This window comes from Nannobrachium achirus (assembly GCF_963921795.1).
Source record: "Nannobrachium achirus genome assembly, chromosome: 2".
Taxonomy (NCBI): Eukaryota; Metazoa; Chordata; class Actinopteri; order Myctophiformes; family Myctophidae; genus Nannobrachium; species Nannobrachium achirus.
This window is the reverse complement of record NC_137811.1, coordinates 66,430,818-66,444,052: the sequence shown is the minus strand read 5'-3', so window position 1 is coordinate 66,444,052 and position 13,235 is coordinate 66,430,818. Positions and strand designations below refer to the sequence as shown.

Genomic DNA, 13,235 nt, shown 5'->3' with positions numbered 1-13,235 from the left:
AAAGTACAATATTTGCCTTTGAGATGTAGTGGCGTACAGGTAAAAGTAGCCTATTGAAAATTGGAAATACTCCAGTAAAGTCAAAATACCTAAAGATTTTACTTAACTACAGTACTTGAATAAATGTTAAATGTAATTACTTTACACCACTGACTAAAATACAACGCAAGGGACGTGAGGGAGCCGCGGTGTCATTTATTTAAATCAGAAGAAGATAATGGTAATTTGCAAAACACCCTGAAGAAGGCGTTTGCCGAAACGCGTTGGTGTTTTTTAATGTTCTAGCCCGTTCAAATAAAGGCCTTTTATTTCAAAATCCAGTGCCTGGACCTGGATTTTTTGTGCCTCTGTGGCACATTTTGTCCTCTTTTGCTCATTGTGTTCCCTTTCATGAGCACCGGTGGTTTGAGGGATACCAGTTGCGTCCCTGACTCCCTGCTATCTTCTTTCAAAGGTAATTTGCACTTTGCTAAGCCAGAATAGTCAAAGCACACAAAATACTGCTTCCAAAGATTTCACACGTTAACAGGGCCTAATCGTGGGCTTTAACAATGGCTAATTTATTCAACCTGTAACACCTCTAATCAGCTCCCCATTGTCACCTCATTGTCACCTCTCAGTCAGCTGTCAGCTCTATAGGAACCTGAAGCAATGTGTCATTTCCACAAACTGCCTACATACTACTCAATAGCCTATGAGACCAGTGGTTCTCAAACTTTTGTCATTTCAAGGACCCTCAGTTTTGTAACCTATTAGCCCAGTGGTTCCCAACCTGTGGGTCAGGACACCCAGGGGGGTCCCCAAATTATTTTTTTTGGGGGGGGGTCCCCAGATGATGCAACATTGTTTTCTCACTGAGCAGTAGACAAACCAAAGTTTAAATTTAAGTGTATAGTGGGTATCTGGCTGCACATTTCTAAAGTGTGTCAATTTAAGGACTAAAATGACAGATTAAATATTGGCCAAATATTAGATGCAAAATTGTAAAGATAGCCGATCTACATGCTCACAAGGCCTCGCAACAATAGAACCGTGTTATACAAAATGTCAATTCTTAGTGCTCGCCAGGGTGGAGTGGGGTGGAGGGGTTCCTCAGTTAAAATATAATTATTTTGGGGGTCACAGCCTGAAAAGGTTTGAGAACCCCTGGCCTATGAGACCAGTGGTTCTCAAACACATTTTTATGGGTCCCTTCATTTTTTTGGTTTCCTACATACATTTTGTTAAAACACATTTTCAAAAAAAAAAAAAATCCCCAAAAAATCCCAAAAAATCCAGTCATTTCATGAAGAAATCAAACAAAAATTCGAAGAAATTCTATAAATGAGAGAACATATGTAGTAGTGAAAATAGACAATCTACAAGCTCACAACGTGGTGCCAAGCGGTGCGTTGTGAGCTTGTAGAACTGCCGTTTTCACTAGTTTGGGTCCCGGGCAAAATGTCTAATCTCTCTTTTGGGTCATGGGCTAAAATGTTTGGGGGCCCCGCCCTGGCACGACGTACTCAACGCAACAAAGCGCCTCCGTGAAAACACGGTTGGGTAACATGTTCCGGTACGGAGGCTGAATTAAGGTACAGCAACTGTAGCTTATGAGAACACCGCGGCGGGGGGTCTGCTATATGACAGGGACCCCCCGTAAGCGTATAGGCCTACAGTAGTAAGACGAGAGACAACCTATCTGCTGGTATGCTCATGCTGAAACTATAGACCAAGCACGTAAACACACACATAAACATACGGCACAGACACGCACGCGCATCACGCACACTCACGCGCACACACATTCAGTGCGGTGCGCGCACTTAAAGAGCAACAGGTGAAAGTGGGGGCAGGGCAGGACCATTACATCAAGCAGCTAAGTATATTTACCAAATTACTGTACTCAAGTATAGATTTGAGGTACTTTTTACTTTTACTCGAAGTAGGTCCATTTTGTGATACTTTAAACTCCACTACATCTCAGAGGCAGAAGTACTTTTATACTCACTACAGTTGTTTGGGAGCTCATGTTACAAGTTACTTTGTAGATTTGGATTATTCATTAAAAAAAATACATACATTAAGCCCTATTATATACTTTGTCTAGCCAATCTTCAAGCTCACAGCGCATCACAATGCGGCGCATTGATAGTACAATCTCTCAATCTCTCAATCGCTATTTTGACTTTTGCACTGTAAGTATATTTGGATGGCAATACTTGTGTACTTTAAATGGTTTCCTGTGGAAATAAGCTTAGTCTTTTCATGGATCTCCTTTTAGTAGACCTTGTACCAGTGAACTGTACCGTCATGAAACTGTACCTTTTCCTATGCAAACTTCTAATAAAGTCTTCAATCAATCAATACATTTTGAATACAGGACTTTTACTTGTAACAGAGTATTTCTACATTGTGGTCTTGCTACTTTTACTCAGGAAAAAAAAAAGAGTACTGCTCCCACCACTGGGTAGGACCATTACATCAAGGGGTCTTTTTTCCCAGCATGCATTTTGGTGAATTTTGAGACCCAGGAGACCTGCCAGGCGGGTATGATGAGGGGGGGGGGGGGGGGGGGGGGCTGAGGGCAGTAACTATTTATCCGTCAGTGGGACTATTTTTGTTTCGTTCGACCATCCCCCCTTCCGTCAGCTGTCGCTCTCTCTCTCTCTCTAGCACCCCCCCCCCCACCCCCACCCCCACCCACACTACCTCATCATCGTCTGTGCTGCTAACTAAACTCTTCCTACTTTCCACCTCTCTCTCGTTGACGTTGGCATTTTTGCCGTTTTAGCTCAAATCTTTTTCATTTAAATGTTTTGATTGATTGAAGAATGTACTAGAAAGGTTTGCAATAGAAAAAAAGTAGGCTACAGTTTCATGACAGTACACATCACTGGTATACGGTCAACTAAAAGGAGATCCTAGTAAGCTTTACGGCTTATTTACACTGGAACCACTTTATGTATCTCATAAAATATAACATTGAAAGACAAAACCCCAGTTCGATATGATTTCAGCCATGCATGGACCCCCATTTGATGGATTGTTTTTTTAAATCTCTCCATTCTAATCTACATTGTAAAATCCTAAGTGTTTATTTAACTCTGCCAATGTACAAATGGAACTGAATGGAACCGTGATTAGCACCATTTAACACTAATTTCTAATCTAGAGAGTGATATACAGCACTTAATTTATTCGCCAAAGGAACACAAAGGGGTCACGGCAGAATTGCTGTCATCGTTGCGGAAAGATTACGTGAAAAGGGAACAGGAGACAGAGGCGAGTGGCCTGAAAGTGCAGCACATAAGAAGGAGGGGTGGGGTGGCTGAGGGGCTGAGGATGCTACAGCCAATGTAACCTCGAGTCACCTGGCTTTCTCGGAGGAAAGCCGGGCCGTTTGATCCGGTCTAGACGGAAACCACAAGCAGAAGAAGCCACGACGCTTTGTTTTGGTTCCCCCGTTTGTTTCCCCAATCTCTATTAAAATGCTTGAGTAGCCTAGTGTAATCTTGCCAGTCGCTACGATTTGGACTAAAGGATGCATATACCAAACAAATTTTCCAAAAGCAAAACTACTCCGCATCAAGGAGTTTATTAGGTACAGTAGGCCCTAAAAGTATGTCCTTGAGCGCAGGGGAATTGTTTTGGGTTAAAACTGAATCCGGTTTGATCTTTCCGGCCAAAGTGTTGTCCATCCATCCATCCATCTTCAACCGCTTATCCGGAATCGGGTCGCGGGTGTAACAGTTCCAACTGAGACTTCCAGATTTCCTTATCCTGAGCAACTTCCTCCACTCCCTCAGGGAGTATACCGAGGCGTTCCCAGGCCAGTTTGGAGATATAATCCTTCCATCTGGTCTTAGGTCTGCCACAGGGTCTCCTCCCAGTGGGACGTGCATCGAGGACCTTCCTAGGAAGGCGCTCGGGGGGCATCCGTACTAGATGCTCGAACCACCTAAGCTGACTCCTTTCCAAGTGCAGGAGCAGCGGTTCTACTCCAAGTCTCTCTCGGGTGACTGAACTTCTCACCCTATCTCTAAGGGAGATACCAGCCACCCTTCTGAGAAAACTCATTTCGGCCGCTTGTACCCGAGACCTTATACTTTCGGTCATGACCCACACATCATGACCATAGGTGAGAGCAGGAACGGAGATTGCTCGGAAGACAGAGAGCTTTGCCTGACGGCTCAACTCCTTTTTCTTCACCACAGTGCGATTTAGCGACTGCAAAACCGCTCCTGTCCTTTGAGGACTACAACATGACGTAGAGTGGTTTCCACTCCCGACCGGATCAAACCCCAATAAGTGAAGCGATCCAAGGCTAGGTGAGGGGCAGAGGATGCTACCATCAACGTGTATGTGAGACAGGAGTTCTCTCTCCTGATTGGAGGACATCGGTATCCCGACCTGAAAATGCATGTTCTGTTTTCAATATAGAGCTGGAGAGACAGGGAGACCCCCTGCCTGCCACTGCACGAACACACACTCAACCATTACTTTCTCAACACAGAGGAATTTAACACTCGTTTCAGCAAAAAGAATACCACCCGCTGCCCCTTTAAAACGACCAGTATTGCGATATTAAGGAACACAATGGGTCATGCCAGCGCAGGCAGCGTTGGCTGTCATCGTCGCGGGGAAATATTACGTAAAAAAAAAAGGAGAACAAGAGATAGAGGAGAAGGGCCTAGTTAAAAGACACTCTACTCTAGGCCGTCTTTGTACCACGCTGATCACCAAGGGAGCCATTAACATGTCCCAGAATTCAGCCCGGAGCTTAGACACCACATATCCCTGCTCTCAGGAGCGCTCCTGGAGCCTTCGCTCATAACTTACACACGACAGATAACCACAGACGAGCAGCTTAGCACGTTATTACCTACGCCAGTGGTTCTCCAAGTGGGCTCAGGAGACCCACCCCCCACAGGGGGGTCCATGGGGGTTATACAGGATGTCCCCAGTAAAAAGGAATGGTGTCAAAATCAGTTGTGCCACTTTAGCTTTATTTTATGCCTCGGATATTCCAAAATAAAGCTTTGAAGCTTGTACTGTTAGAACTGCAAATTGTGTTGAAAAATCATGATCATTTTTTTTTTCAGACAGGGTTCCGCAGCTACACGCATATCTGCTGGGCATACAATTATTATTATTATTGTGAGAATAGCAGATCTACATGCTCACAACGCCTCGCAATGAGCATGTAGATCAGCTATTTTCACAATTTCTGCCTCTAATATTTGACAATTTGGCCAATGTTTAATTTAATTTTAGAGCTATTAAAAAGTCCTCAAATTGTCACTTTGGAAATGTGCAGATAGTATACCCTCTATACACTTCAAAACTTTCAATTTAATTTGGGGGTCCTTGACATGAAAGGGTTTGAGAACCAGTACACACTGGCATGCGCACGCTCGCACGCACGTGTGCACCCACGCACGCACACACACGCACACACGCACGCACACGCGCACACACACACACACACACGCACACGCACACACACACACACACACACACACACACACACACACACACACACACACACACACACACACACACATTCTTCCCCTCTGAGCAGCAGGAACACTGTGTGTTAAATAATCCATGAAAAGCGTCTGCCTCTGAGGTTGTGTCCCCAGATGAAGGCTTTGGAACACATGTCTACTGTAGGCTGTACCGCACAGGCTTCTTAAAGGAGTAGTTCATCCCCCAGATGACTTCTTAACCCATTAACAGAACGGGTACACATTATTGTGTATCATTATTTTATGCTTTAACTATTGAAAAATAGCAGATATACAAGCTCACAGCGCGAGCTTGTAGATCTGCTATTTTTGAAAAATCGTGAACTAGAATTTAGAAATTAGAATTTTGCCCCGATTCTATGAGTGTCTTTTGAATCCTTCGAAGATTTTTTGAAAAACATATGTTTCTGAGTCAGCAATCTGACCAGCCATCGTCAAAGAAAAGGTCCTTTTCACTTAAATGGAGTTCAGTTAGTCTGTTCTTGAGAGACTACTATGTCAGTGGTTCTCTAACCTTTTCATGTGAAGGACCCCCAAAATGATATGCATTTGGCCACGGTCCATCATCTCAAAATATTTAGTTCCAGGGACCACCCAGAAGCAAAATTTGAGTTACAAACGTTCGCCGCGCTGTGAGCTTGTATATCTGCTATTTTTCACTGGTTAAAGCATTCAATAATTCTAGGCCTGAATGGGTTTTAAAGGAGTAGTTCATTCCCCAAATGAGTTTGTCTCTATCGATTATTCTCCCATGCTGGAGACTTGAATTCATGGATATTTTTTGTTTTTGTTTTTGTTTTTGTCGCGTTCCTATAAGCCAGTCCTTTGAGGAGATGCTTTGGCTCGTTGTGTCTCCATAGAGAACCACTGACGAGCATATCATTATTGGCTTAGGAATGTGACAAAAATAAAATATATTTTTCGGGTGAACTATCCCTTTAACCTGTGGTCCAAACTGACCCTTAAACATTATAACTCTGAGAGTGTAACAGATGGAACCAAATGGACCCTTCCATTTTGTTGAATTAAATTAAAAACAGAGGATTTTATTATGTAAACTGGGGCGCCAGAGATTAAAACATGGTATCAAGTTGGAGGGGGACGTACTTGGAATTCAAAAAAGCATTGTGAAAAGTATGTCAAATTCACTTGTGTGAAACAATCCATGAAAGCTACTAGCTGTGGGCCTCTGTTGGTGTTGTTGTCCCCCAGAAGATGAAGGCTTTTTGGGAACAACACATGCCTACTGTAAATGCTCAGGTCCCTTTCAAAACACAGCAGCTGAGGACTCCCCCTCCCCCTTCCCCCCCCAGCAGCAGCCATATCACGTGTTCCAGCAGGTGTTGGCTCACACCCACCGGGACACTCTCTACCAGGGGCGTCACAAGGGGGGGGGGGGGGGAGTGGGACTGAGTTACTAGGGCCCAAGGTGGAGGGGGCCTTAATTATTTTATACTATTGAAAAATAGCAGATCTACAAGCTCACAGCGCGCTGCGAGCTTGTAGATCTGCTATTTTTGAAAAGTCGTGAAAGTCTTTGAATATATCTATTCTTTTTTTTTAAGCGAACATTTGTAACTCAAATTTTGATTCTGATGGGGGGGGGGGGGGTCCCTGGAACAAAATATTTTGAGATGGGGGTCCGTGGCCAAATACATATCCTTTTGAGGCTCCTTCACGTGAAACGGTTTGAGCACCACTGACATAGAAACATAGGTTTTTCAAAAAAAACCTTAGGCTAGATTTACACTGCAGCCAAATAAATCCAGCCTGAATCAGATCTGAGCCACATCCATATTGGAATCTGATTCGTTAAACAGATCACATGACTCATTTAAACCAATCAGATTCACATCTAGATGTGGCTCAGATCTGATTCAGGCTGGATTTGGCTGCAGAGTATATCTGGCCCCAGAAGGACTTTTCACGATTTTTCAAAAATAGCAGATCTACATACAAGCTGGCAGCGCGGCACCGCTTGTATATCTGCTGTTTTTCAATAGTTAAAGCACAAAATGTGAGTGAATCCTTGTACCTCAGGGCCCAGAATTTGGTGTAACACCCCATGTCTCTACTGTTCCTTCTGCTTGCTTCGTCTTCTTCACACTAGCTTTCCTCGCCTTTCTTTCTTATTAGTCAGGGAAAATTAGCAGAATAACTGTCAAATGTGGGAATAAATTCCTTATCAAACAATTTCTTCACCAATGTGTTCGTAAAGGTGTCTAGTGACATATCAAACAAAGATTGAAATTCAACATCCCTAGCGAAATGTTTGACAGCTAGGGTAATTCTGTGTCTCATTCACTTACTATACACTGTACTATAAGGGACAAAATCACTCCCAAAAATATGCTTTACGTTGGGTGTGAGGGGTCTAACTAGGTGTTTTTAATTATTCTGAATCCATTGCAAGCATTTGTTTTGCACGAAAAACATTCTTTGGGCTAAAAAACAGACACAAAAAAACTGGTTTAGTGATGAGTCATCACTTTTCACAAGGTGTATGGGGTCCATTTTTGGCCCAAGGAATGTTTTTCGTGCAAAGAAAATGCTTGCAATGGATTAAGAATAATTAAAAACACCTAGTTAGACCCCTCACATCCCACTTAAAGCATATTTTTGGGAGTGTTTTTTTCCCCTTATAATACAGTGTATAGTAAGTGAATGAGACCCAGAATTACCCTAGCTGTCAAACATTTTGCTAGGGATGTTGAATTTCAATCTTTGTTAGATATGTTACTAGACACCTTTACCAACACATTGGTGAAGAAATTGTTTGGTAAGGAATGTATTCCCAGATTTGACAGGTATTCTGCTAATTTTCCCTGACTAGTTTATAACATGCGCCCGGCACCCAGCTGGGACCACTTGTTGTATTGTTGTTGTGGTGGTGCACGGGGGAAACTTATTTCTTCTCACAAGTTTTAGCATCAAGGTTGCCGTGTGTTCATCACTACAGCTGGGGAAAAGCGGCTTTTGCTTTGAAGAAAAGCAAAAAGACAAGTTTGTTGCGGAGTCACCCAACGCCGAGGCTGCATGGCTGCCGAATGGGGATTAGTTCCAATTTAGTAACGTAACGTAGGCCTGGTTCTGATTTAGACGCCGCGGTTTATTTCGAGACGGTGAGCCTGCACTGTACGTATGTAAATGAGCATTCTCTCGAGACAGAGTCTGGGACAGACCGAGTGGGCGTTCCCTTTCTTTAACGATGGTTTGCCAGATTGGTAAATGAGTGACTGCTGCTTTTATTTCAGGTTGTGTGGAAATTGGTCAATTAAACCAAACGAAATGGCCCCATTTCTTTAAACAACACACACGCACGCACGCACACACACGCACACGCACACACACACACACACACACACACACACACACACACACACACACACACACCTTTGAAAACACCTGGTGCTATAAAAGACTGAACTGTGAAAGATTACTGTTGTTAGCGGTTTCTTTGGAATGAGTCGAGTCTAATCTGCCATAATGTTAACACGCCCATTCCTCTCCATCCCTGCTTCTAATGAGACATCACGCGTTGCCGGCCTGGGCAATGTTCCTCCTTCCAAATGGATTGGCACAAAGGTGCAAGGGATGGGCTGATTCAGGGTTACTATCATTTACTAAATCTAACTAAATCCAAAAGGAAAAAAGAAAAGTGGTTCTCAACACACAGGTTGAGAACCACTTTTCTGTGCATAGGTTACAAAACGGAGGGTCCTTGAAATTATTAAAGTTTGAGAACCACTGGTCTCAGTATTGATGGCAGCATTTAGTGAAAATGACGCGTTGCTTCAGGTTTCTACAGAATTCACCCTTTGTCAAGTCCCGCCCGTTGTTTTTTTTTTTTCAATTTCAAACTTGGTTTCAGTAAAATGCTCAGTAGCAGTATAGTTAATCAGCATGTTTTCAAATGTTTTCATTTCTCCAAAAATTATATTCAGCAAATTCAACATAAAAAAGGCGGAACCAGGGCGGGACAAGGCAGATAGAGCCTGCTGGTTGGTCAGTCAGGGACCAACCAGAAGGCTGACAAAGGGTGAATTGACAGCTGACTGAGAGGTGACAATGAGGTGACAATGGGGAGCTGATTAGAGGTGTTACAGGTACAACTAATTCCAAATACCTATGCACTTATAAAAATAATTAAACTTAACTGAAACCAAACATCAAACTGAAAAACTACAGTAACTCTGTAGTAACTCTGGTGTCAACACTCAGCCAGCACAGGCGTTGGATTCTCACCTTGGTGCACCCCCCTCCCCCCTCCCCCTCCCCCAGAAACAACTAGGCTAACCAAACAAACAACGAAAGTGAGAAGAGAAACACATGCATCGCCTCGTTATCGCCACGGTCTCATATTTCTGTTGCCAATGAAGGGGAGCAAAGGGTCGATAATGCTAAACCGCTGTCTTCTCACCAACCTCTGTCAACAAGCCGGCGAGGCCTCTCGCTGCCTCCCAGTAGCCACTGGTGTGTCGCTACAATATACACCAGCACACACCGATCAATGTCAGCCCGGTCTCAGCTGTGTCTATCGGAGACATCTCTGTCTATGTGAGCCGTCAATCCATAGATCCATCGCCCATGATCAATACCTTCACTTTGTCAATCGCACGATATAGACAATGTGACTGATGAGCCAATAACCCTCTGCAATTACCTCGCACTCTGCGCCCAGGACCAATTATGGGGACAGGCTCTGAGTCTGCGCTTTTCGGGATAATAAAGGCCCCTCCCTCGCTCGTCTAAAAGGGGGCATTTCATCCCGTAATGAATTTGAACCGTACGTTTTCCCCGGAGACTTGACTGTTAATTCATACTTAATTCACAACCGTGGCTTTACTCAAGGGAGACTGGTGGCTGGCACTGCAGTCACAACAAGCAGGGGCGTCACAAGGGGGGGGGGGGGGGGGTGGGACTGAGTTACTAGGGCCCAAGGCCTTAATTATTTTATACTTTAGCTATTGAAAAATAGCAGATATACAAGCTCACAGCGCGGCTGCGAGCTTGTAGATCTGCTATTTTTGGAAAGTCGTGAAAATGTGTGCAAATCCTTTAATATATGTATTTTTTGACACAGAAACATGCAACATTTTTCAAAAAACCTTAAAAGGATTTGAAATGTTCAAAGACTAAGACAAATTTTCAAGATCTTTCAAAAATAGCAGATCTACAAGCTCGCTGTGAGCTTGTATATCTTCTATTTTTCAATAGTTAAAGCACATAATAATGCGTAATAATAATAATGTGTTCCCAGTCTAAATGGGTTAAACCCCCTCCCCCTATGAAGAACATTCATGGGGGGCCCTGCAGTGAATCCTTGTACCCATGGCCCAGAATTTGGTGTGACACCCCTGACTACAAGACATCATCATTACCAGATGCATGCTTTGTTTTGATCCCCCCCAAAAAAAGGCTTGTAATTTAAAAAACCTAATATAGTGGTAATGTAAGAACAATATGTGCTGTTTCACCCAGTGACGCTTGAGGCTGTGTCTTTCCTTTCTTTCATCATCGCACAGCACTTGACACAGTTGTATTGTAAAAACCATTCAACGGGCATCATTTCGGCTGTCGGGTGGGAAACCTTGTATGTCCAAATGTTCGTTTTGTAAAAATGATTTATAATAGTGAAAATAGCCGACCTACAAGCACACAACGCCTCGCAGCCGCGAGGCGCTGTGTGCTTGTAGATCGTCTATTTTCACTAGTCTTGTGCGACGGTCTTGTGTGATGATGAAGCAATGCTTTACTCTTTGGGGGATTTGAAACTTTGGAGATGCGAGGTTTCTGCTCGACAACGATTTCTTACAAAAAAATTTGCACAATGTGTGTCCTCCCGACATATGTAGCTGAGGGACGAACGACTGAAAATGTCAAATTTGGAGACACACACACACACACACACACACACACACACACACACACACACACACACACACACACACACACACACACACACACACACACACACACACACACACACACACACACACACACACACACACACACGCACACACACACACACACACACACGCACACACACACACACACACACACACGTGACACTTTCACTGGGGATGAGTTACAGCGACACTTAATGTAAGACCCCAGGACAAAAATCCACTCGTCCTAGACGAGTGTGGAATAGACTCCCTGACGAACTTACAACGACTGACTCACTCCCTAGCTTCCGCCGTGGCCTGAAGACTCACCTCTTCCGACTCCACCTATAAGCCCATAGCACTTACCATAGCACTCGCCTACCCCTCAATGACCATACATGAAAGATAGATAGCATTCTTAGGTTTTATATAACGTTTTTACTGATTAGGTGCTCGGTCTACCCATGTTATTTGTCTCTAGATTGATATTTCTATGCATTTGATGTATTGATGTTGATGAATTGATGTATTACCTTGCTTATTGTAAATCGCTCTGGATTAAGAACGTCTGCTAAATGCCTGAACTGTAAACTGTAAGACGACATCTCTCTCTCTCTCTCTCACCTGAACGGAACTTGCTCCGGATGAGGAGCGACCTCTCAGAGGCCAGCAGGGTCATGATGGGGGGAGGGGAGAGGGGAACGAGGGAACGGAAGCAGAAAGGAAGAGTGTGGTAGGATTCCTGGCGTCTCTCTTTCTTCCAGGAGGAATGGACTCTTCCCTTTCTGTCTCTCTCTCTCTCTCTGTTTGTGGGAAGGAAAGAGATGTTTCGTTAATCACGCATGATCTGTAATTGCTAGAGGCAACTACTAGACGAGCACTTGTTGAGTTGTAAGAGTTGAGGCATTACATTTTGTCTAGTCTTTCGATTACAGACTTCCGCATTACTGCAAAAGAAAGATCGGCCGAACTTTTCCTTGACGATGGCTAGCCAGATTGCATTTTGTCTAACACGGTTGGTTCTATTGTGAAAATAGCATATCTACATGCTCACAACGCCACAATTTGGCCAGTGTTTAATTTAATTTTAGAGGTATTAAAAAGGGGGAAATCCTGCTATGGCAAACGCCGATAAAGCAAACTGGGCAAATGTACTGCCCGGGCGGCGCCCAGGTCTCCTACCGTAGTGATGAATAAAGAATTTTGAGCAATACAATGGTTATATGTCACAGTTATTGTCCACGACATTGCAAGCGGCGCGAAGGCCAGCGGACCTTGGTCCTGCTCTTCGTGCCCGAGCGCCGCAGGCGCGAGTGCCCGCAAGTTACGAAGCCGTGTTGAATGCAATCGTTATATTTATGCCCAGGCCGTAAGGCCTGGGCAAGCGCACGATAAACGCATGAATGGGATCATGAAACGCGATGCAGGTGAGCTCACATTTCACCATAACAAAAGGAGGTTTAGTACATAGTTTGCCTTATCAGCGTTTGCCTTATCAGGACGTGCCCATTAAAAAGTCCTTAAATTGTCACTATAAGAAATGTGCAGATACCCTCTATACACTTCAACGATACGCTGGTTTGTCTACGGTTGAGTGAGATGGCAACATTGCACAATGAGTTAATCATCTGGGGACCCCCCAAAATAATTTGGGGACCCCCCCCCCCCCCCCCCCACCCCCCGACCCACAGGTTGAGAACCACTTCTCTAGAGGACCTGCCATGATCACACACACACACACATGACCCATCTAACACACTAGATAGAACACATGACGCGATGAGTAAAAAAAAACGAGTGAGAGAGACTGCAGAGTGAAGAGACAGACGGACGCAGA

At 44.0% G+C, this 13,235-nt stretch overlaps 1 protein-coding gene across 1 annotated transcript in view; it reads right to left on the bottom strand.

Annotated features, from left to right (window-relative positions):
• The window catches only part of LOC308299846 (uncharacterized protein), a gene marked incomplete at both ends in the record, with an annotated part of 49,593 nt that extends 37,516 nt beyond the window's left edge, over positions 1–12,077 (bottom strand). The window contains one exon of the mRNA XM_080743629.1: positions 12,023–12,077. Within this exon, the coding sequence (XP_080599755.1) occupies positions 12,023–12,077 (55 nt within the window). The remainder of the gene's footprint in view (positions 1–12,022) is intronic.
• Positions 12,078–13,235: the final 1,158 nt, after the last annotated feature.